Source organism: Artemia sp. Qi Xiang Cuo, chromosome 3 (assembly GCF_049724085.1).
Source record: "Artemia sp. Qi Xiang Cuo chromosome 3, ASM4972408v1, whole genome shotgun sequence".
Lineage (NCBI taxonomy): Eukaryota > Metazoa > Arthropoda > Branchiopoda > Anostraca > Artemiidae > Artemia > Artemia sp. Qi Xiang Cuo.
This window is the reverse complement of record NC_142796.1, coordinates 29,225,151-29,247,187: the sequence shown is the minus strand read 5'-3', so window position 1 is coordinate 29,247,187 and position 22,037 is coordinate 29,225,151. Positions and strand designations below refer to the sequence as shown.

The window sequence follows — 22,037 nt, the reverse complement described above, 5'->3', positions numbered from 1 at the left end:
CCAGATCCTAAATCCTAGCTGAAATAATACATCCAAAATCTATACCAGTTTCATCAAAAATACAGTTAAATAAAAACGCATTCAAAACACGAAAGTCTGAAAAACTGGGCCTATACCACCCTTACAAGAAAAAGAAGAAAAAAAAAAAAAATCATAATTTCCCTGACAAAACGAGAAAAAAAAATCCTGATCGCCCTTCAATGCTTCTGACTAGGTTTGGTTATGAGTAGAATGGCTTTATTTATTATAAAAAACAAATCTCACAGTCTAATTGTTTTTCTATTAAAGAGCAAACTCAGTATCGTGGGCTAAAATTTATGATCAGAGCACCCATTTATTGACCCTCAAGGAAAATACGTAGCAAAAAAAAACACATGGGATTCATTCCCGCCAACTGATTGAACTAACTCGGTTGGTAATTCAGTAAACTCTAGCTCTATCAGCTGTCTCATGCTCTCAAAGTCAGTACTAGTAAGTTTAGAGGAGTTTCCTGCTTTATCATACTTGATTTTTTTCCCCCATAAGATGTTAAAAATTGCGGATATAAGATACAAACAGAATTTAAAAAAATAACTTTTTTTTTCTTTGTTCTTAACACGCAAAAAAAAAAGAAATGAACTCCAAACCCAGCTCAAGTTTTGACGTCTCAATCAATCAACAGCCAAAAGCTATTGATCCAAAATATTTCCTGATCTCTTTTTCTTTCTACCTTAAATAAATGTCGGACTAGTATTACAAGTACAATGCATTTTACAAAATTCAAACCGTCGCATCAACCAGAATTTTCTCTTTGTCAAAAGCAGAATGTTGCAAAAAAAAAAGAGTATTTTTTTGTTTAAAAATGAAACTGAAAATAATTCCTTTTCTGTAGCTTATAATCAATATTTACCTTATCTTGTTTGCAGCAATGACTGCAACCTAGTAACAGCGTTTTAAAGCCCATAGTGACCAAAATTTTAAAAATGAGGTTTTAAAGAAGTTTTAAATGAGTTTTCAAAGCAGATATCTCTTTGGAAGTTTCAGAGATGTAGGAAGTAAAACCTATACTTAGTGCCCTATTTTAAATAATAAAAACTGATGCTGATCAGTTTTGGTATTATACGATCAAAGCCTAATTTTGACAAAGATCTTTTTGTCAGGTTTACTTTGAATAAAAAAAAACTAAAAAAGAGTAAAAACTAGTTTTATACAATTAAGTTTCTTTAATGTAAGTAAAGATCTAAGCATAAACTTAAAACGAAAAAATTACTACCCCAGATTACGCAACCTTCAGTTATATAACTATCTCAAACAAATCGACTGATGATATTCCCCTATGTTTGTAGAATTTTGAAAAACTAATGCTTAATTAAAACATAAAACTCATGCCAAAATAAAGGACGTTGTTTCAGAAACAAAAAACTCTTCAGGTAGCCTGTGGAGATTAAAAAACTTTCACCAGCCATGCTATCAATAAATTTCAGTAATTCATTTGAATCCTCTGAAAAAGTTAATATATATATATATATATATATATATATATATATATATATATATATATATATATATATATATATATATATATATATATATATATATATATATATATATTTTTGATAGATTTCAATTTATATACTGGGAGGAGGCGAGTAGAATCAATATAGACATTCAGTACATGGAAGTGTTTATTTAATATATTTCCATTTATATACTGAGAGGAGGCCAGTTGAAAGACATTCAGTGCATGGAATTGTTTAATTAATTTGTGTTTTTTGTTATTTTTTATTTATTTTTTTATTTGGTTTTTGCTTTTTGTTCTATTTATGTGTTTAGTTTTTTTTATTGTAATGTAATTTAAGTTGTTTTTTTTTTTTTTTTTGCTTTATTTATTTTTTTTTTTTCCGTTGAGAAAGGCTCCCGGATGTGGGGCCGAAATATTCGGAGCTTTTGTGCATAATTAATTGTTTTGTAGTTCACTGCTTGTTAGAAAATTAAAACCCGTTTTTCGTGTTCAAAAATTTTTTTTTGTTTTTAATGGAAAAGCAGTGTGGTCTAAGAAATTATTTATATATATATATATATCATTAACCAAAAAATTCATCAAGTAGTGTACAAAAATTAAAAACTGATTTATAAGGCACCTCACTGATTCCATCAGTCATGTTTATCAAAAAACAATAATGTAAATTTTTAACTGGGTACATATACTTTAGTTTCATTTAAGATCTAGAACTAATAAACCATATCATAAACTCAAGAGATTAGGTCATTACAGAGAATTTCAAGCTATGATGAAAATTTCTCTGGTGAATCTAAAATTCTAACGCTACCTAAACACCTTCATTTGAGATTTATCTACAAAATGATAATCTACAATTTATATCAAATTAAGCAAATTCAAATCATATAACAACATCTTAAAATTTTTATTTTTCTACTGGAAAAAAACAAAACAAACAACACCAAAAAATATAACAAAGCGCCTAGTGTTTCTACTCTATAAAGATCATACATTGTTTTTTATTTTCAGTAAAGCGCCTGTTTTTCAAAATTCTATGCAAACAGGGAAATATCAGGAGTTTGTTTATTTGAGGTAGTTTTACGCATAATATATAAGCTGCAAAGCAGAAACATTTGTTCCTTTCAACTGTAAATTTCTCTCTTTGCCTTCATTAGAAAAAATTTTGTTTTTTTGTTTCACTTTCATTGTTGACAGGGACACTACCTAACTCCATTGAGAGAAGAAGGAATGAAACAGTACAATCCAAATTCGAAGAATCAAAAATTTCTTCTTTTGCTACAGATATAGGGCAGTACAAACATTTCAGTCAGTTACACACTGTTATCTTGCAACTTTTGTATGTAATTTAGACTCAAAATGAGTTGTTTTATTTCCTACACATGCATATATCTGATTAAAACTATAGAGACGCAAGCTCAAAAAATAAGCCTAGACAAAGATAAAAAGAACATTACAATAATATAAAAGTAGCAACTCACCCAAAGACCAAAATACTACAAATAAAACGAAATTCCAAATTTGATCATCAATTATTTTGGATGGATAAGCAAACAAGAAACCCAAATCAAACCATAACAACAAACCACATAGAATGATTAATCCAGCTATAGAGAAACGGTAAGGTTCACAGTGTTAATGACATAGGATAGGGTTGGGTATAAGCTTCTGTATCAATAGCAAAGCCGCCAAAATAAACACCTGTCCCTTCAGTGAAACCAAAGTTTTAAAACTAAAAGAAAGGGTCAGTTTGTCAATGTTATTCAATAGACGTTGATGCACATTACCTGTTTTTTTCTATAAGCACCAGATTGTAGCTGAAAAAGCAGCGTTAGCCTACAATGGTCCTAAGGATGGTTCCTAAGGATCCCATGCTTCTGAAAAAGAATTTCTTTAGGCGACACACATCGATTTTGGCTACTTTTTAAAGTGTATTTTCTAAAATATTCCTGCAAGAGTAGAAAGCTATAGAGATCCCACCCCTCTTTATTCCACTTTAGCTTGCTACTAAACCTAGAAACAGAGACTCACAGCCAGAACATTTCCAATGACTACTGAGTCAATTAATTCAGGATTGACGTTTGCCGAAGTTAGAGCAGCTTTAGCCGCTATTTCTTGCAAATCTACGCAACTTTTGTTGGCCAATTTCCCACCAAATGCGCCAAACGGAGTCCTTTTGGCACCAACAACAAAAATACCTGAAATAAGAACAAATTTAGGCTATCATGCAAAGGAAAGTTCAGCATACTTAGGATTTAGTTATGTAGAAATTTATTTTCATCCTTACCTACACACAAAAGGAGAAAAATGATCACTTTAAAGGATTCTCCATTGATGGAAAATTCTTTGATAACGATTTCTAACGATTGATTATACAATGTATGCACCTAAACTTCTCTAAATGCTCATATACATACAGTTTTTAGGATATTTGGAAAACCCCTTTGATAATTCCAAGGCATGAGTCTGTTTTCGTCTATGCTTCTACAAATAACTAAATATAAAAATAAGTTTTTTTAACTGAAAGTAAGGAGCAACATTAAAACTTAAAACGAACAGAAATTATTCCGTATATGAAAGGGGCTGTCCCCTCCTAAACGCCTCGCTCTTTACGCTAAAGTTTGACTCTTTCTCACAACTCTATTTTTTTATACAATGAAAAACTTTAGCATAAAGAGCGAGGCGTTGAGGAGGGGACAGCCCCTTTCATATACGGAATAATTTCTGTTTGTTTTAAGTTTTAATGTCGCTCCTTACTTTCAGTTAAAAAAACTTGTTTTTTTTATTTAATTTTTGAACGTTTTTGAATAAATGCAGGTTTTGATCTTGGCTCACCGTACATGAATAATAAAAAAAAAATGTCATATTAATTTACTTTTATTTGGTTAAATGGCTTTCTCGAAACTTGTTTAATTTTATTTACGAACGTTTTTATTAGCAATAAATATACGTAACTTACGAATTAACTTACGTAACGAACTTCCTTATTCATATATTTTTAATACGTATATTAGGGGGTTCGCCCCCTAGTCAATACCTTGCTCTTTAAGCTAAAGTTCAAATTTTGTTCCAATTCTTTAAAAATGACCGCTTAATCAAAAAGGCCGTTCATTATAATAAAGAGCTCTTATTAAAGTGCTAAAAAATCTTTGGCTTAAAGAACAAGGTTTTGACTAGAGTGTGATCCCAATCATATATGTACTATTTTATGTTCGTTTTAAGTTTTGATGTTGGTGCTGTTGCAGTTGAAAAACTGGTTTTTTTATATTTAATTTCTGATCTTTTTTAAAATAATGCTGGGAAGTCCGGTGTCCCTTCATAGCAATGCCCCTTCCCCCATGAATACTTCCCTCATGGAAAGATCCTCCCATATTACCCCCGAACCCCCCCCCACTACCAGGAAAAATCTCCCTTGAAAACGTCTGTATACTTACCAATAACCAATACTATATGTTAACATTGGGTAAAGTTCATAACTTTCAGCCCTCCCCCCAGGAACTTCGGAGGATTAAGTCATCCTAAAAGACATACTTATAATATTTTCGAACATGCTGAACAAAATGACTATCTCAAAATTTTGATCAGGTGACTTTGGGCAAAAAATGAGCTTGGGAGGGGGCCTAGTTGCCCTCCATTTTTTTTGGTCACTTAAAAAGGGCACTAGAACTTTTAATTTCCATTCCAATGAGCCCTCCCACGATATTCTAGGACCACTGGGTCAATACGATCACCCCTGAAAAAAACAACAACAAAAAACAAATAATCACACATCCGTGATCTTTCTTCTGGCTAACAAGACGAGATTCCACACATTTTTGCAGATAGGAACTTGAAAACTCTACAGTAAGGTTCTATGAAATTCCGAATCTGATGATGTGATTGTCGTTAAGACTCTATAACTTTTGGCGGGTATTTCCCCCTTTTTTCGAAAATCGGACTAATTTTCTCAGGCGCCTAACTTTTGATAGGTAGGATTAAACTTAATGAAACTTATATATTTGAAATCAGCATTAAAATATTATTCTTTTGATGTATCTATTTGTATCAAAATACCGTTTTCTAGAGTTTTGGTTACCATTGAGCTGGGTTGCTCCTTACTTACAGTTCGTTACCACAAACTGTTTGATCATACACCGGTGATTTTGTTCAGCCCAGTGAGCAAAATAAAACAAATGTTCACATAGAATTGAATTTATCAAACATTTAGCATAGGCTGAGTTTTATTGATAAGAAGGCTTTAAAACCAAATATTGACAATCTTGTATTTATCATATTAGAAAAAAAACGAAACATAACTCCAGAATATACAAAACTACAATAAAGAAAATCAATAGAAGTGGTCATAAAAATTAAAATCAATTAATATTGACTATATCAGACACATTGAAATAAATCAAAGATAACAATTTTTATGTCAAATAAGATGAAATACAAGGGGAAAGAAAAAAAGTTTTAAATTGGCTTGCCCATGAACATGCTAACCAATTTTATATACATTTTTTTTTGCAAACACTTCTGTTTAAATTCACCACAAGCTAATACAATCAATATTGGGGTATTTATAGATTTTTTTCTTTCTTAATAGTCTTGCTCCAATTGGTAATGTGGCATGGAGGAGAGAGAGGACATAAAATCCATTCAAATTATAATTGATTAGTTATCGTTTGCTGCAAGTGGACGTTGAGTATTCTTCTTAGCCATGAGTTTTTGAAAGTGAACATTCTTCTCTCTTGTCTGCAGTTTAGGTAGTAGGTTTTTGCAGTACAAAACAGAACTGATAAACATTGCTATTAAAAATTGTAGTTTAAGCAATAGATAGAAGCTTTTAGACAGTCAAATTTTCTATAGAAAGCCCATTAGTTTGACTGATTCTTGTGAATATTCTCTAGTGGTCAATCCATTTTTGTCAGCTGTGCCTCAGTTTGTCAGTAATTCCATGCTGAAAATCAGCAATTTCTTGACATAATTTTTTTTGTCATGGCAACAGAAACATATCTTAGTTCCAGCTATCAAGTAGACATAATCTAATTGTTGCAAAAATTAGAAAATAATGATTGGTCTAAAAGCTTCCTACAGGTTGCAAATATTAATGGAAAGGAAACTTGGCTTTGCTAGCTAGCTTACAGACATCTCTTTACTCATCATAAGTCATCTACCGTAAACTGCTTTTTTTTTTAAAGGAGAGAAGGCAGAAATTAAAAAGGAGGAGTTTGGGTAACTCTGTATCAACACAATTTTCAAAAAACTAGAAATAAGAAAAAGGTAGATACAGTAGATTTAAATTTTAGTCAGGATATATCTTAGACCCTGGAATCATTCCTGAAAGGGTATTATTCACAGTCAGGTCTCTTGAAAAGAGCCCTAGTATTATATCACCAAAGATATGAGAAGCTTCTCCAAGTGAGGCTTGATCTTAGCCTTACCCAAGCAGTTTCTATAGCTCAAACACATGTGTAAGCCCAAGTTCAGCTAAAGACAACAAATCCCCCATCATGCCAAGATATAACCTTAAAGGAAGAGATTGATTTAATTTAGAAACCAAAAAAGTCAAACACATCATTGCCAGACAAAAATGGAAACAAGGAATGCTATTTTTGTGAGGGAGAATTCTAACCATCACACAAATGCCTGCAAGAGGGAAAATATGCAGCAACTACAAAACACCCTATCATTTTACCAGGGTATGTAAAATTGCAAAGTAAGCAGTTGACACCATCTACCAGACCCAAAATTCAAACCCTTCACAAAGAGAAGAACTTTTTTATACCATAAATGCAGTTTCATCAAGCAACCAGCCATTGACAAGACCAACAATCAACAGCAGATTGAATTCAAAGTTGATAGCCAATATCTCAAGCCAATATCACATGAAAATTTATTTATAAAACTATGACCAATCCCAGAATAGAGCCCCACAGCCCAAATCCTAACAAGCTTCTGTGGGCATAGGATTCCAGATACAGGCACATGCAACCTGATCTACTCCTACAACAATGAAAGTACCAACTCTGAGTGTTCCTTCATTGTCAAAGATGCTCCATCCCCAATCCTAGGACTTGAAACAAGCACATGATTGAATCTTGTCAACCTCATCCTTGACAAAAATGAAACCAATCTATCAATGCTATAACCTTTTGAAGAATTCAGAAATATATTCCAAGGAATAGTAAGCTTGGAAGGAGAGTGCACAATCACCCTGAAGGAAGGTGCTCAGCCAAAAGCAGTTCCAGCCAGATGGATTCCCATTTTGCTCAAACAATGATTAAGAGAAGAAATGGATTAAATGGTCAGAGTCTCACAGTCCTCAGTCCTCAGAGTCTGCATCAACCCCCACAGCCTGAATAAATCAACAAAGAGACTACATCACCTCATACCAAATTTGAAGAAACATCAACTCAGGTGCAAAGTATTTCACAAGACTAAATGCATGCCATGGCTATTGGTCACTCATACTATCTGATTTACCAACATTCAATACACTATTTGGGTGATACAAGTTTAAGAGAATACCATTTGGACTGATCTTCACCCAAGGTAGATTTCAATGCAGAATGGAAGAAGCATTGGATGGATCTCTGCCCAAGATGAATTTCAATGCAGAATGGAGGAAGCATTCTCAAGCATCACTGGTTTCTTCATCATTGTTGACAACATAATCATTTCATGCAAAATCCTTAAAGAACATGATCAGGATGTACAAGCAGCACTTCAGAGAGCTAGGGAGAAGCAAATACATTTGAACAAATCTAAGAGTATATTCAGGTGCACTAGCAGTCCTGTGGTGGTGCAATGGGTTTGACCTCAGCTTAGTATTACAGGACCCAGAGTTCAAACCTGGCTGTAGCAGCACACTGCAGGGCTTATGCAAAGACATCAGCAGTCAAAAAGCATCATTAATCCAATACATACATACATAGAGGTACACTAGCATACCATACTTTGGGCACATCATCTCAGACAATGGCATACATCCTGATCCAGAAAAGGTAAAAGCCTTAAAACAGATGAGACCCCCAGTAAACAAAGAAGAACTACATACCTTACTTGGCATGATGAATTATCTACAAGATACATCAGTAACTTATCAACAGCAAATCACACACTGAGGGAATTTACCTTCAATTGCATTGTCCAGCAAAATAAGGAAAAGAAAATCCTGTAGAGTTGCTGGTTAATGATGATGGGGAGTCATTGACTCAATTGCATCCCACTCTGTCTTCCATGACTTAATGGACCAACTCTTGTCAACAGCAATGTTAAAGGCATCAACAGAGGGAGCAATTACAGCAGTATCAGGAAGATTGTTCCAACGGGTAATCACTCTATTGGAGAAGTAGTGGTTGTCAAGAATGTACCCAGGATTTTTTTTTTGAGGGGGTTTTACTAAAAAAAAAATTCAGGGGGGGGGGTTGTTACACAAGAAAAAACTAAAAAAATGCATACAAAATTTGTTTCTATCCATTTTTTATGTTTTTACAGCCTTGGTGGTTGTGGACTCTTGTATCTGCTGTCTTCTGGGACAACTTCTTACTATGCCCTCTTGTCCTGGAGGATTCATGAAACCAAAATAGATTTTGACAGGAGTCAGCATTCAAAAGTTTATAAGTCATTATAACATCCCATCTTTGATGCCTCTGCACAAGTGTTGGGAGCTTCAGCTTATTCAGTCAAGATGGATAGTCAAGATTACAAAACAAAAAAGTTTTGTATGGAAGCCTGAGCATCAGAAAGCCCTTGATACCATCAACATTTTGTTTTAGCCTGTCATTGTCATTCTTTGATCCAGAAAACAATGAAGTGGAAATACAATTAAATACCTCAAAGTCTGGTCTGTGAAAACTCTTCTCCAAAATGGAAACACCATTGCCATTGCCTCAAGGTCACTGAATGCCACAAAACAAAATTACTCATGGATAGAAAAGGAGATGTGTGATACTGTATACAGGTGTAAACACTATCACCAGTACCTTTATGGAAAAAAATTCTCTGTCAAATCAGATCACAAGCCCCTTGAATTGACAAGTTCCTTACCTTGTCCCATTGCACCGCCAAGGCTACAGGGAATGATCTTACAGATCCAACTATATGATTTCTCTATTATTTTTTGACAAAGTGAGGACATCCCTGTTGCAGACACCCTATCCTGTTTACACATCCTAGTAGATGACTTTCTGCTTGAAAACAAGATTGGATTTCATGTCTATACAATCATGAGCCTAATACCTGTGTAGAAGCTATTCTAATAAGAAACAAGACAATGTATGACCAGAACCTTATAGCACTATTACAGAGCATTCAAAATTGCAGGCCAGAGAGTCAAGACCAAGTCCCTTTGAAAGTAATCAGTTTTTGACATGTTTGGCATGAGCTTTCTGTTGTTTATTCAGTCATCCTTAAAGATGGTTGACTACTTATACCCATGAGCCTGCAAAGTGATATCTCAAGAAACCTACATGCTTCAAACTTAGGAGTGAAAAAAACAAAGCTCAGAGACAGATATAGAGAAACCTGTCCAAAAATGCACTGCTTGTGCCAAGTTTGCTAAATCCAACCAAAAGAAACCCCTCAACCAGCATGGAATTCCTAGCTTACCATGAAGAGATATTGGCCTTAATGGTTTTACAAACAAAGCACATACTACCTCATCAACACTGACTATTATATTCATTTTTTTTAGATCAATAAGCTTAGAAACAACTTGTATAGACACCAGATTACTCAAAAATTGAAACAGCACTTTGCTCACATTGGGATTCCACATATCATCATGTCCTACAACAGCCCCCAGTTCATGCCTGACCTCTTCCTACAGTTTGCAGGGGAGAGGAGTATTGAGTTCAAAACATCATTGACAAACTACCCAAAATCAAACAGCCAAGCAGAGAGGTCTATCCAGACAGCTAAAGCTCCCATCTCAAATTACAAATGTCTGGAACAGACCTAGAGCTAGCACTCCTAGAATATAGGAACACCCCAGTGGATGGTTATGCCTGACCTGCTCAGCTTCTCATGGGTAGAAATCTATGTGCTCTCTTGCTGTGTATGTTACAGCATTTGTCCCCAGTAAAAGTTGACCATGAAGAGTTCCTCAGAAGCCACCACAGCCAACAAGCTAGTCAAAAAGGATATTATGACAAGCATGTCAAAGAGCTCTCACCTCTAGCAGTTGATCAATGTGTCAATCCCCAACTGAATAAGAGGACATGGCAGTCTGGTGTAATAAAAAGCTAATACTGGCTCCTATTCATACTTTTTACACACAGGAGATGGTAAGCTTGCAGGCACAACTACTGCCACCTTAACATCAATGCTACACCACAGCATCCAACCAAGCAACCATACCCCAAGAAGTACCAGCAGTATGCTACTAGCATCAAACAAAACAGAATATGACCAAGTAACCATACCCTAATAGACCCTGTCAAGCAATTGATATGACCCACATGCTGCATCAACATGCTCACCAGTGCCCCCAATCATTTCTGGATATAACCCTATTATAATCCTACAAATATACACAAGTCACAGTAGAATATAGTTTCAATAACTAGGCCTATGACACAAGATCTAGAAGAGTTGTGTGCCCTTGTCAATGGTTGGACCTGTAGTTCAGAAGAACAGGCATTTTAATAGGGTAGAAAATATAGTACCTTAATAAAAAAGTGAATGTGACAAAACTGTATACTTGCCTTAAATGACAAATTATCAAGTATTGCCTTAATATAAAGTGAATATGACAAACAGAATACCCACCTTAAGTGACAGTTTATTAAGTGGCCATCATTTCCTTATATATTTTTATAAACTATTCACTCCAACAGGGAAAGAGGGAAGATGTAAGGTAAAGTTCTACTGAAGGTACTTTTGGCTATCTTGGAAAGAGGTTAGGAAAATGAAACTTTCAGGGATGGGTCTACAGGCTAAATTATGTCCTGGAAAGCTATTTTGAAGTACCTACCTCCACTCCTTCTTCCTCTAGAGGATCCTAACCTTTGATGACCTTTAAAAATCTGTGTATTATAAAAGTGAAACCTTGCAAAATAGATCTTCTGCTTAAATGAAGTACAACAAAATTGTTTCCAGCTTCATAATTTTTCTCAATCCAAATTTATAAGGTTTTAAAGATAGGCCTATGCAAAAACATTTCCTACATTTTGAAAAAAAACAAAACATCAGTATGCTATGGCTTAAAATTCTACTCAAATACCACAGGGGTAAATTTTTGTTATTCATATCTATTGACTTATGAATAAAGTAAACATAGGCTATCACTTGATGCCTTTTATTATGCTCTTTCCAAATATAATAGCCTGTAGATCCTTCCCTGAAATTTTCATTTACTTAACCTATCCTCTTTCCAAGATAGCCAAAAGCAGCTAAAGTTAGAAGTTTACCCATAACTTGTTTACATAACTTAACTAGGCTAATTTCCAGAATAGACAAGGGCCCCTCATCTAGAATTTTACTCTAAAACAGGAAAGCAAGGGTAGTTCAAGACAAAGAAAGGCTATTTTTAAAGATATGGCTAACAGAACTGTCATACTAGCCTATAGGACTTAGCTTAGTCTTATCTAACCAAAACAGCTCAGCCTCTGTCACCTTTTGTTAAGGATGCCATTATAAAGGCTAATTGTGCTTAAAGTAGGCTAGCTTTGAAGTGATTGAAAGATACTTCAGTGGTTCACGCGTCTACTTTATTAGTGTCCAATGAAGATGAAATTAGGCAAGCCCCTCTTCGGCCTCTTGCTTCAGCTGTTTTGAAATTTTTAATTGGACACAGTTGGGGTATCTACCGAAAGAATTTAGAAAATAATTAGCCGTAAAAAGGAAAACTGAACAGAAACCAGCCGAAACATCTTCGTAAATATCAGACTTAAATATTTACCCAGAGCGCTGCATGGACTGTAACCAAAAAGCCGGGTAATGTTATTTCTTAATATCCAAAACAGATAATTCTCACAAACTCTGACACTTTGTTAAGTAACATAATCAAAAAAGGGGCTCAGAAGAGTACACTACTCAGGCGTGACAAAGTACGCACTGAAGGTGCGAAATACGAAGAAGGAGGTGTTTTTGTGACCAAACTCACAGAGTCTTTATGTGACCAAACATTGCAGGCAAAAAAGTTCTGCGGGTTAAGGTGACCCTTCCAAATAAGTATGTGATCATTTGGATTATATATAACCCTCTAACCTTCCAGATCACTAGCTACCTTGAAACATCCCTTAATTAAATCTGTGGGAAATACACTTTGTCTGCCATCATCTTCTATGGGAATTTCAGCATCCATCATAACGCATATCTCCGTCGCAAAAACAGTAATAAGGAGGCAGTAACAGATCCAGAGAAAAGCTGAAGGTGACCCCCTCCCTCTTGGCGTGGGCTAAAGGCGAGGGCTAACGGTGACCCCCTCCCCGTTGTGGGTTTTATCATTAGATTTCTGTTATCTGATTGCGAGATCAACGCATGTTTGAAAAGGATTTGACAAAATTTGATCTGCCTGCTTTAAGTCTTTAAAGAATTGTCCACAGTGTTTGGTGTCATCTGAGCTTACAAAGCATTGTGCAGCTTATCATCTTGTAAGTCGTTGAAGCTTCGGAAAGTGTGCGTGTAAAAACCTATTTCTTTTCCACTATCGAAGTAAATTTCTTTAAATTACAACAATTACAGACACGCCTCAGGATTAGTTGTGATTCTAAAAGGGATTAAACAGTATAAAATTATTTGGATCATGTCAACCATTTACGATGTCAAAGCTAAGACAGCAGTCAACTATTATACAACTTTATTAATCGAAAGCTAGGTGAGTGGACGATCTACATCTAGGAGAAGATAGAAATAATGAGACTGTGGGCGTTGGAAATTATTCCAGCGCTGCAACGAATGGTAAAATTGTGAGTAATTTATTGGCATGAATTGAAGTGTGTATCCCCAAGCCTAAAACAAACAACAAAAGCACTTTCAGCGAAAATGATATGGGAAGCTATATCGATAGGATTGAAAAACTTGTTGATCTTACGCGTTATTTATTGCTTCAGAACCCTCGGATTTTGTCATCTAGCTACAGCTTCCCTTATTCAGTTAACTAGAAGCAGGTCAGGGACGAAAAGAGATTTTTCAACTGTATTCGCTTGGATAAATTATATCGGCTAGTACTCTGAAGTAAGAGGAGGAGCTTATCCTGTAAATATTGTGTTTTATTTAACGTCCGAGGGGCAGGAGGCTCCAATCAATTGCAAAAGTTGTTAAAAAAAAAGCCACAGGTGATTTTTGATAAGCGAACTAGAAAAAAACGGCGACTTGGTGTCCTATGCAAATTATTGATACCGCTATTCAGTTAACGCAGGCAAACATTTCCTTCTAAAGTATATAATCCCTGGAACCAGAATTTTAAGCATCGTAAATGAAAATGCAGCTAACAAGTGCAGGAAGACAGAACGAGATTAAAGCAAATTGTAGAATCCATTTTTTTTTCTTGGGTAAACAGAAAATTGCTCTTCGTGCGCATAGAGATGACGGAAAATTAATGGCAGAGAAGGATCCTTTGACAAACGAGGGTAACTTTCGAGAACTTTAAAGTTACCGTGTAAATAGAGCTGAAATCACTTTAAAATAACATTTGGAAAGCTCAGGTGCAATGGTATTTTTATAAGTGAAAAAACACAGTGTGAATTCAGGTTCGGGTTCATTCAATTTCAAATCATATGTAGATAACATACATAGTATACCAATATCTGGCAGAGAGACATGCTTGTTTTGCACAGATAAAACAACTAAAGTCATAAATAACGAAATTTATGGATGATTAATCAAATTAAGAAGAAAAGAAAGAAAAGGGAGGAAGAAAAGAAAGAAAAAAAACATAATAATAATTACTCACCACACCACAGCAGACATCCCACCCGACGATAAACAAACAAACAAAAATCAAACTTTTCAACCAGAAATGGGACAACAAGAGGAAAATGAAGACCCGAGAAAAAGACCCAAAACAAAACAAAACATCAAATTAATAATAATAATAAATATAATAGTAGAATAACTAATAACTATCCAAAAGGAAGGACTTCAACTTATTTTTTGAAATTCCTAACGACAAATCAAAAGCAGACTCGTATTGGTTCCATGCAGCAACCACACTATTTCTTAGAGAAAAATGGGACCTCTCTGAAATTATCAAGATGACACTGGGAGGAGGAATATGGATTGGGGAGTCGAGGGGAGTAAAAAGTTTTTAAATTCAGCAAAATTTGTGCGTTTATTGCGGGTTAGGTACAAAGATGGCACAGCATTTCGGAACAGATCAAAAGAAAAGAAATAGCTAGGTAGTGTCAGGAGATTGTGCTTGACTTTGAATAATAACGAGCGAAAAGTAACTGCCAGTTCAACAGGAAGAATATTCAATAACGAATATAAACTCTTTGTAGAGGACTTGATTGGAAGAGATGCTAGGGTATTAAGAAAGCCTTTTAAAATACGAAGGGCCTTATTTTGTTGTCTCTGGAGTGGAATAAAATGGGATCTGAAAGTATTCAAGTAAAAAAGTGGATAGTAATTTCATACGGTGCATAATACCTATATTCCTTCCCAGCTTCAATATTAGACTATTAATATGTGGCTTCCAACTTAAATTCGAATCAACCAGTATACCTAGGTAACAAAAAATATCAACACGTGATATGTCTGCACTTGACACAGAAGACTTAATCAGGTTAAGACCTGGAAGGGCTCGTGATGTACGTGAATATACTATAAATTTAGTTTTTGAAGTATTCAAAGCTAGCCTATTTGCCGTAAACCATGCTACTAGTTTATCAAATACAAGAGTTAAAGTATATTTTACGCTGTCTTCATCAACCCCAGAAACTGAACAGGCTGTGTCATCAGCGAATAGTGCGGTCAGCTATAGGTCCTCAATTGAATTACTAATATCGTTAACATAATTTAAAAACAACAGACGGCCTAGAATTGAACCTTGAGGTACCCCAAGAATATTTGCCGGATTTGAAGCCAGTGACTTAAAATTTCCCTCCACCAATGCGCTGAACTGTATCTTTCAAATATAACATTATTCAAGCATTAGTCTCACATCGTATGCCACAATTCGACAATTTTTTATGTAAAACTATATGGCATATAATATCAAACGCTTTTCGTATATCCACAAATATAGTAGCTGGAATTTTATCCTTATCCAAGGCTTCATGTCTAAACTGGGTTATTGTCAAGATTGCATGTTCTGTGGAATGGCCATTACAAAACCCAAATTGGGACTTACTAAAAAAAACTATTCTGTTCAAGGAAATTAATAATTCTCACATACAAACAAGGTTCAATAATCTTTACAAAAGCAGAAAGGATAGATATAAGTTTATAGTTAGACGGGTCACTCACATCTCCCCCTTTGTGCAGTGCAATCACGCGAGTGGACTTCATCCTAGAAGGAAACACACCATTCTTGAAACAAAGATTAATTATATGCACAAGAAAATTAACTATACTAGCCATAATCGATTTAAGCTAATTCGTAGAAGATTCGTCAGTTCCTTCTGATTGTCCAAATTTGAGTTGATGAGGTAGTATCATCAATTCAGCAGATGACACTGGGAGGAGGAATATGGATTGGGGAGTCGAGGGGAGTAAAAAGTTTTTAAATTCAGCAAAATTTGTTGCTAAATCTAGACATGGCTCTTCTGACGTCTTTTCACTTATTTTGACGAAGTGATTGTTGAGCATGTTAGCAACGCTAATTTTTCTTTTAACAGCTGTATTACCATCCGGGGTCATCATCTCATCTAGAAGAAAATTCATCTTTTTTTGTCGATCATTTATCAATGACCACACCTTCTTAGAAGATCTATGCGTATTATTGAATGCCTTTAAATAGTATTACCGTTTAGCAGACCTTAGAGCTTTGGTTGAACAATTCTTGTACGCTTAAAAGAAACTTGATTTATCTCATTTGGATGAGACAAATACTTTTTATACAGTATATTCTTTAATTGAATTGACCTTAGTAGTCCTCTTGTAATCCACGGCTTTTTGGGTCTATTGTAACGTCTTAAACGGGCGAAAGACAAAGGACAAGCTAGATTGAGCGCCTTGATCACTTCTTGAAAAAATAATGTTCATTGAAAAAGCTTGATTTGTATCCTCACAGTCTAAGCATGGTGAGGGGTCAATTTTAAGCACTAGTTCATTCAATCGCTGAATAGATGCATTGCCTAGTCTTTTAGTTGTCTTGACCGGAGTTGCCGACACGTATAAATCTCCATTAGAAGCATAAAGTGGTCTGACGTTTTATCGATAATAGCATTGCATGAGTCAAATTCAATATTAAGAAAAATGTTGTCGATTATAGTTGCTGTCGAGATTACAACTCGAATAGGAATCCGGCAAGCTGGGAGAAGGCCCAGCAAAAGACAAAGTGTAAAAAAATCAACAGCCAAAGGTGAATAATATGTGGATACAAGAGCATGACTAGCATTACTTATATCAATGTTAAAATCCCGAATATCCATAATCTTTCGACTCCGCTCAATTGCAACAGAAGAAAATACATCCAACTTACTTATAAACTGTTGCAACGAAGAACTAGGTGACCTATAGAACAAGCAACACAAAACTTTACCAGTCCCAAAATCAAGTTCAACAACAAGGAATTCAAACACCATTTCTTCACACTTATAGTCAAAATTTGAAACAGTTCTATAAGAAATATCACTATGAATAAAAAGACAAAGGCTTCCTCTCGATCTAGTATTCCTAGTCTTAGAAAGGAAATTATAACCCTTAATATTCGTCAAGAGACTACTTGTCTAATCTAAAAAAGTTTCACAAACACCTAATATATTGACTCGATGGTAAGGAAGGAATGAAGATAAATGGTCAAGTTACTCATCAGTCCACAACAGCTTAAACTTGCCAGCCTTATGCTACCAGGATAAACACGGCCATTAATCTCACTAGGGGGTAAATACTTGTTGACTGGGAGGGACTTAATAGAAATATCATAATCATTATCCGAAAAACCACAATCAGCCAAAAATTTTAATAAATCTGATGGGTCTTTAAAATCCTCCAACCTACTCGATATCCCATCACCGGTAGAATCAACCGTAATCATTTGGACTTACCAAGCCGTCTGATGGGATTCTGCAGTGAAACCATTAACCAAACCTATATATGGTAGAGAACGGCACGACTCGTGAAATATCTGATCTTCAACTGAAAAGAATAAACAATGCAAAAACAGAACCTGATTTTTATACAAAAGAAAGATGGTGAAAGTAAAAAGAAACACAAGAATACAAAGAAAAAGAACACATTAAAACAAACCTAAAGAAAACACAGAGAAAACAAAAACAAAACAACGACGTAAACAGACAGGAAAGAATAAAACCAACACTGACTCGTAGTCATTTTTACATTCATGACAAAAACCATTGAAAATGAGCCTGTTCCACTCCTCGATCACGGACAATTTATCTGTTAACAAACGCAACAAAAAATTGTCTGTACATATAATAATAACGAACTAATCAATCTTTTTCCAAGCAGAAGAATCGACTTTCTTAACTTCTAGCCACACATTTATATCCTTATGACGCACTTGAGATGAGATTATAAGATGTGCCTCTTTCATTGCTCTTGCTTTCAAGAGTAGGGAGTTATGAATCATATTAAGAGCAGGGGGTAGGTTCGTAGAAATTATTACCCTAGTACCTTTTAGTTTGTCAACATTGTTCATTATCGCATCGACATCACTCTCTGAGTTCAATAAACAAATACGGGGGACTCCTTTTGCCGATTATTTTGCTTCCCGCGCCTGTTTGTTATGTTACCCGCTCGTGAAGTAATCCTATAGCTCCTTATTATTGACAATTCCGTAGTTACACCCAACTTTTCTTTAAATAGCTTTATTACACTATCTTCCATTCTTTGATTGGGGTCTTCTTTTGGTAGACCATGAACAATATGGTTCAGGCGACGATCTTTTACGTCGAGAAGTAGTAGTTGCTTTTGTAGGGCCTGATTTTTGTCTCCGAACTCGTCAAGAGTTTTTTCAAATTTATTGAGCCTTTTATCTCTGATTGCAACTTCTGCCCACAGTGGTGAAATCTCAGAAGTAATTCCGTCAAGCTTATTATTTAATTCAGTTTGCATAGCATCAAATGGGACTTCAATTGAAATAGGGAGAGTGAATGTGAGTTCTAATAAACATTTGACGGGGTCACTAAATTAGCAACCGAGCTGTGTTCAAAATAACAGTCCCAAGGATAGCGAAAAAGCAAACGAATCGTAGTAATGAACGATTCAATTTAAACTAGACGTATTTAGACAGTCAGTTTTTATTCCCATTTTGGACACGATAATTTCGGTCTTAGAAAGCCGTTAGAACTAAGAAACACTAGACACTTTTAAGTTCAGCATTTTCTTGACAATAAAGTGTATGAAAATTAACAAACAAAATTTTTCTAATACGGTTGATGGCTTATCAGCCTAATGTTGATCAGTATTCAGTTTTCCCTCCCAAACAGTTTGTGAATCTGCCCAGACCGTAGCTGCAACAGTATGGAAAGCTCGATGGGTTCGTCTGAGAGAAAGCAATGCAGTTACACGTAGAATACCTGAAACACTAGGGGAAACTCACAGAGCCACAACTGAGATGCTGATATTTTCACAATATTTCAGCGCTCTTGCAAATCCTCATGGCCCTACCTTTGAGTGTGGTGTGTTTTAAACGAAGTTTTTCTATCTTGAGAAGATTTAAAACGCGGCTAAGAAATTAAATGACGGAAGACTCACCGGACTTGCTAACAGTGGAAATAGGACGCGATAATTGTAACATAATATCGATAGTGTTTCTATAAATGTGTTTTTTTGAACACATTTATAGAACTGACAGTTAAATGACGGGTACCCCGACTGAGCTTGAATGAATCCCCCTTTATGGGTTGAATTCGATACCTACCATGGCCCAAATCAATCCTCATGTCTTCATCTCTTCATTACGGATCACCCAAGTTCCTTGAAGGTTGACACTCATGCCTTCACAAGGGTCCACGTTACCGTCATTGCGCATAAAAATCTTTTTATTCCTCCCCAACAGGGGACGAGTCACAGATCTGGCAATAAGAAAGAGGAGACTAGGAAGGCTTATGGAACGCATTTGCTTCTAAGCAATGGAGACCCTCCCTACATGAGATTTGTGAAAGGTCAGAGAAAGCTGTAGAAAATTACTAGCAGGCAATAGAACTGTATCGCAAGTTATATCCCATCGAAACGAATTCAGGCGTTCAGCATAGAGAAACCTTTGTTCAATATCCACTGCAAAGGGTATCCAAAAAAAAGACGCACAAGCGATGGCTGCTCTCAAAGAGCAAAAAGGAAAGAACTGATTTCATAAACAGTCCGACAATGAGTAATTCACTATCAACCTTCAAAATGCTCCTGCTAAGAGCTGTTGGCGAATTGTCAAAGAAGCTTTACGGTCATTTAAAGGAACTTCAATTGATTGCCTAAAAATAAACGACGGGATTATCGCTCAAGACCCACAGACAAAGACGGAAGCTCTTGCCAAGGCGTTGCCGAATTCTCAAATCAAAACGAAGAAGATAAAGAAGTTCACGGTTTCCCTGATCGAAACGATACTATCCTTGATCATATGAACAATTCTATTCCTAAGGATTTGGCATTCTGCAGAGTCTTGATCTAATCAATTCCATGGGTCTTGACAATATATCAAATTTTGCCTTGAAGTCCTACAGTGCCAAATTGGCTATACCTTTGTCATCGCTTTTTTGGCTGTGTTTTTCCTCTGGAGCCTTTCCACACATATTGATATCTGCCTATATCATTCCTATATCTAAGCCAGAGGGCGATTCATTGAGCGTGGACTGAAATAGGTTTATTAGCCTCCTTTCCTGCATCGGACAAGTTTACAAAAGCGTTTCAGATCATAAAATTTATCAGTATATAGAGCCAAACGACCTTAGGTGACTGCAAAGAAGCGTTCAACAGTTCACTGATTAATGGACCAATGGAAGGATTGGACCACACTTCTAGCACAAGAATTTCCTCAGGCTATTATCATTTGACACTACTAAAGCTTTTGATAGAGTATGGCATCGTGGCCTACTGAAGAAACTTTTCGCGTATGGTGTCATAAAACACCTGTTAAAGGTGGTTGAGAGCTTTCCTTCTGAAAGTTTGCTGCAGGTTGTTCATGATGGGTTCAAGTCCCCTAATATCCAATAAAGGCAGGTGTACCCCAGGATGGTATATTATGACCTACGCATTTCCTTTTCTACATAAATGACGTGGGAGATAACCTTGCGAGCTCTCTGCAGCACTTTGCCGATGAAACCACGACAAATGTAGCCATCCTAAAACAAGGAGACCCAATCCAAGTCTCCCTGCCCCTACAGACGGATCTTTTGGAAATTCAAAAGAGGTCTGATGTCTGGATGGTTAGTTTTAATGCATCAACAACAAAAGAGCTTATGATTTTCCGTTCGAAAGTGCCACACATATACCCGAAGTTCATCCTTAGGAATAAGGCTATAAAGAAGTTGACGAGCTTTGTTTCCTCAGAATCCACTTCTCCACCGGTTTTTTTTTGGAAAACGCACCTCAGTCAGGGAGGATCACCCTTTGCTGCAAAAAACTTCTACCGCTCAGCTCGATCATCCCACTTTACAAGTCTTGCATTAGACCTATCGCCAAGTATTGACGCCAACTGTATGCTGGTGCTTAAAAAAATAATTTTGGCACCACTCCAAAAGATCCAAAATAGAGCTAATAGGACGGGGGGGGGGGTACAGACGTTCCCAATGATTCTATCCAGTTTGTTAGGGGGAAATTTGGTGTAGCGTTGATAAGCTGAAACAGAATGACAAGTTAGCTTGCCTCTGGCACAGGTTGAGGTTGGTAATGAAATACATTCATAACTTCCAATATCACCTTGCAAATATCGCAAATATGCACAACAGAGTGATACATTAGGCTGTCTCTGGTGCAGTTTGAGTTTGTACCAAACTCAAACTGTACCAGAGGCAACCTAACCAGTCATTCTGTTGTGCGTATTCGTACTATTTGAATCGTGATATTGGAAGTTCTTAGGATATTTCGAACTTAATCTGTACCAGAGACAACCTAATTTATCATTCTGTTGCGTATGTTTGTGCTATTTGCATAGTGATATTGGTAGTGATTAAGATATTTCATTACCAAGTTTCATTGTTGTTGTTTTTTCCACTGATAAAGGCTTCCGGACGCAAGGTCAAAATATTCGGATTTCTTTTTTGTTTAAAGTTTGTAGCTTTTTTCGTCCTCTATTTAGTTTCAAAACATTATACCCGTTATTAAACATTCTGTAAAACATTCTGTGAAACAAAAGTAAAAAATTATTAAACATTCTGGACTTATTTTAAAATAAATATGTCAATAATATTCAAAAACAAACTTTCCAAGATTGTTTAAGATTGAATAAGTTTTTTTGTCATTAACAAATGAACTAATAAAGACACGAATATAA

General features: G+C 35.7%; 1 protein-coding gene across 1 annotated transcript in view; it reads right to left on the bottom strand.

Annotated features, from left to right (window-relative positions):
* The window catches only part of yip2 (yippee interacting protein 2), a 34,364-nt gene extending 22,130 nt beyond the window's left edge, over positions 1-12,234 (bottom strand). The window contains exons 1-2 of the mRNA XM_089085708.1: positions 12,098-12,234; positions 3,530-3,696 (exon numbers count right to left, since the gene is read on the bottom strand). Coding sequence (XP_088941834.1) covers positions 3,530-3,696; positions 12,098-12,116 — 186 coding nt within the window. The 5' untranslated portion in view covers positions 12,117-12,234. The remainder of the gene's footprint in view (positions 1-3,529; positions 3,697-12,097) is intronic.
* Between the last annotated feature and the right edge of the window lie 9,803 nt (positions 12,235-22,037).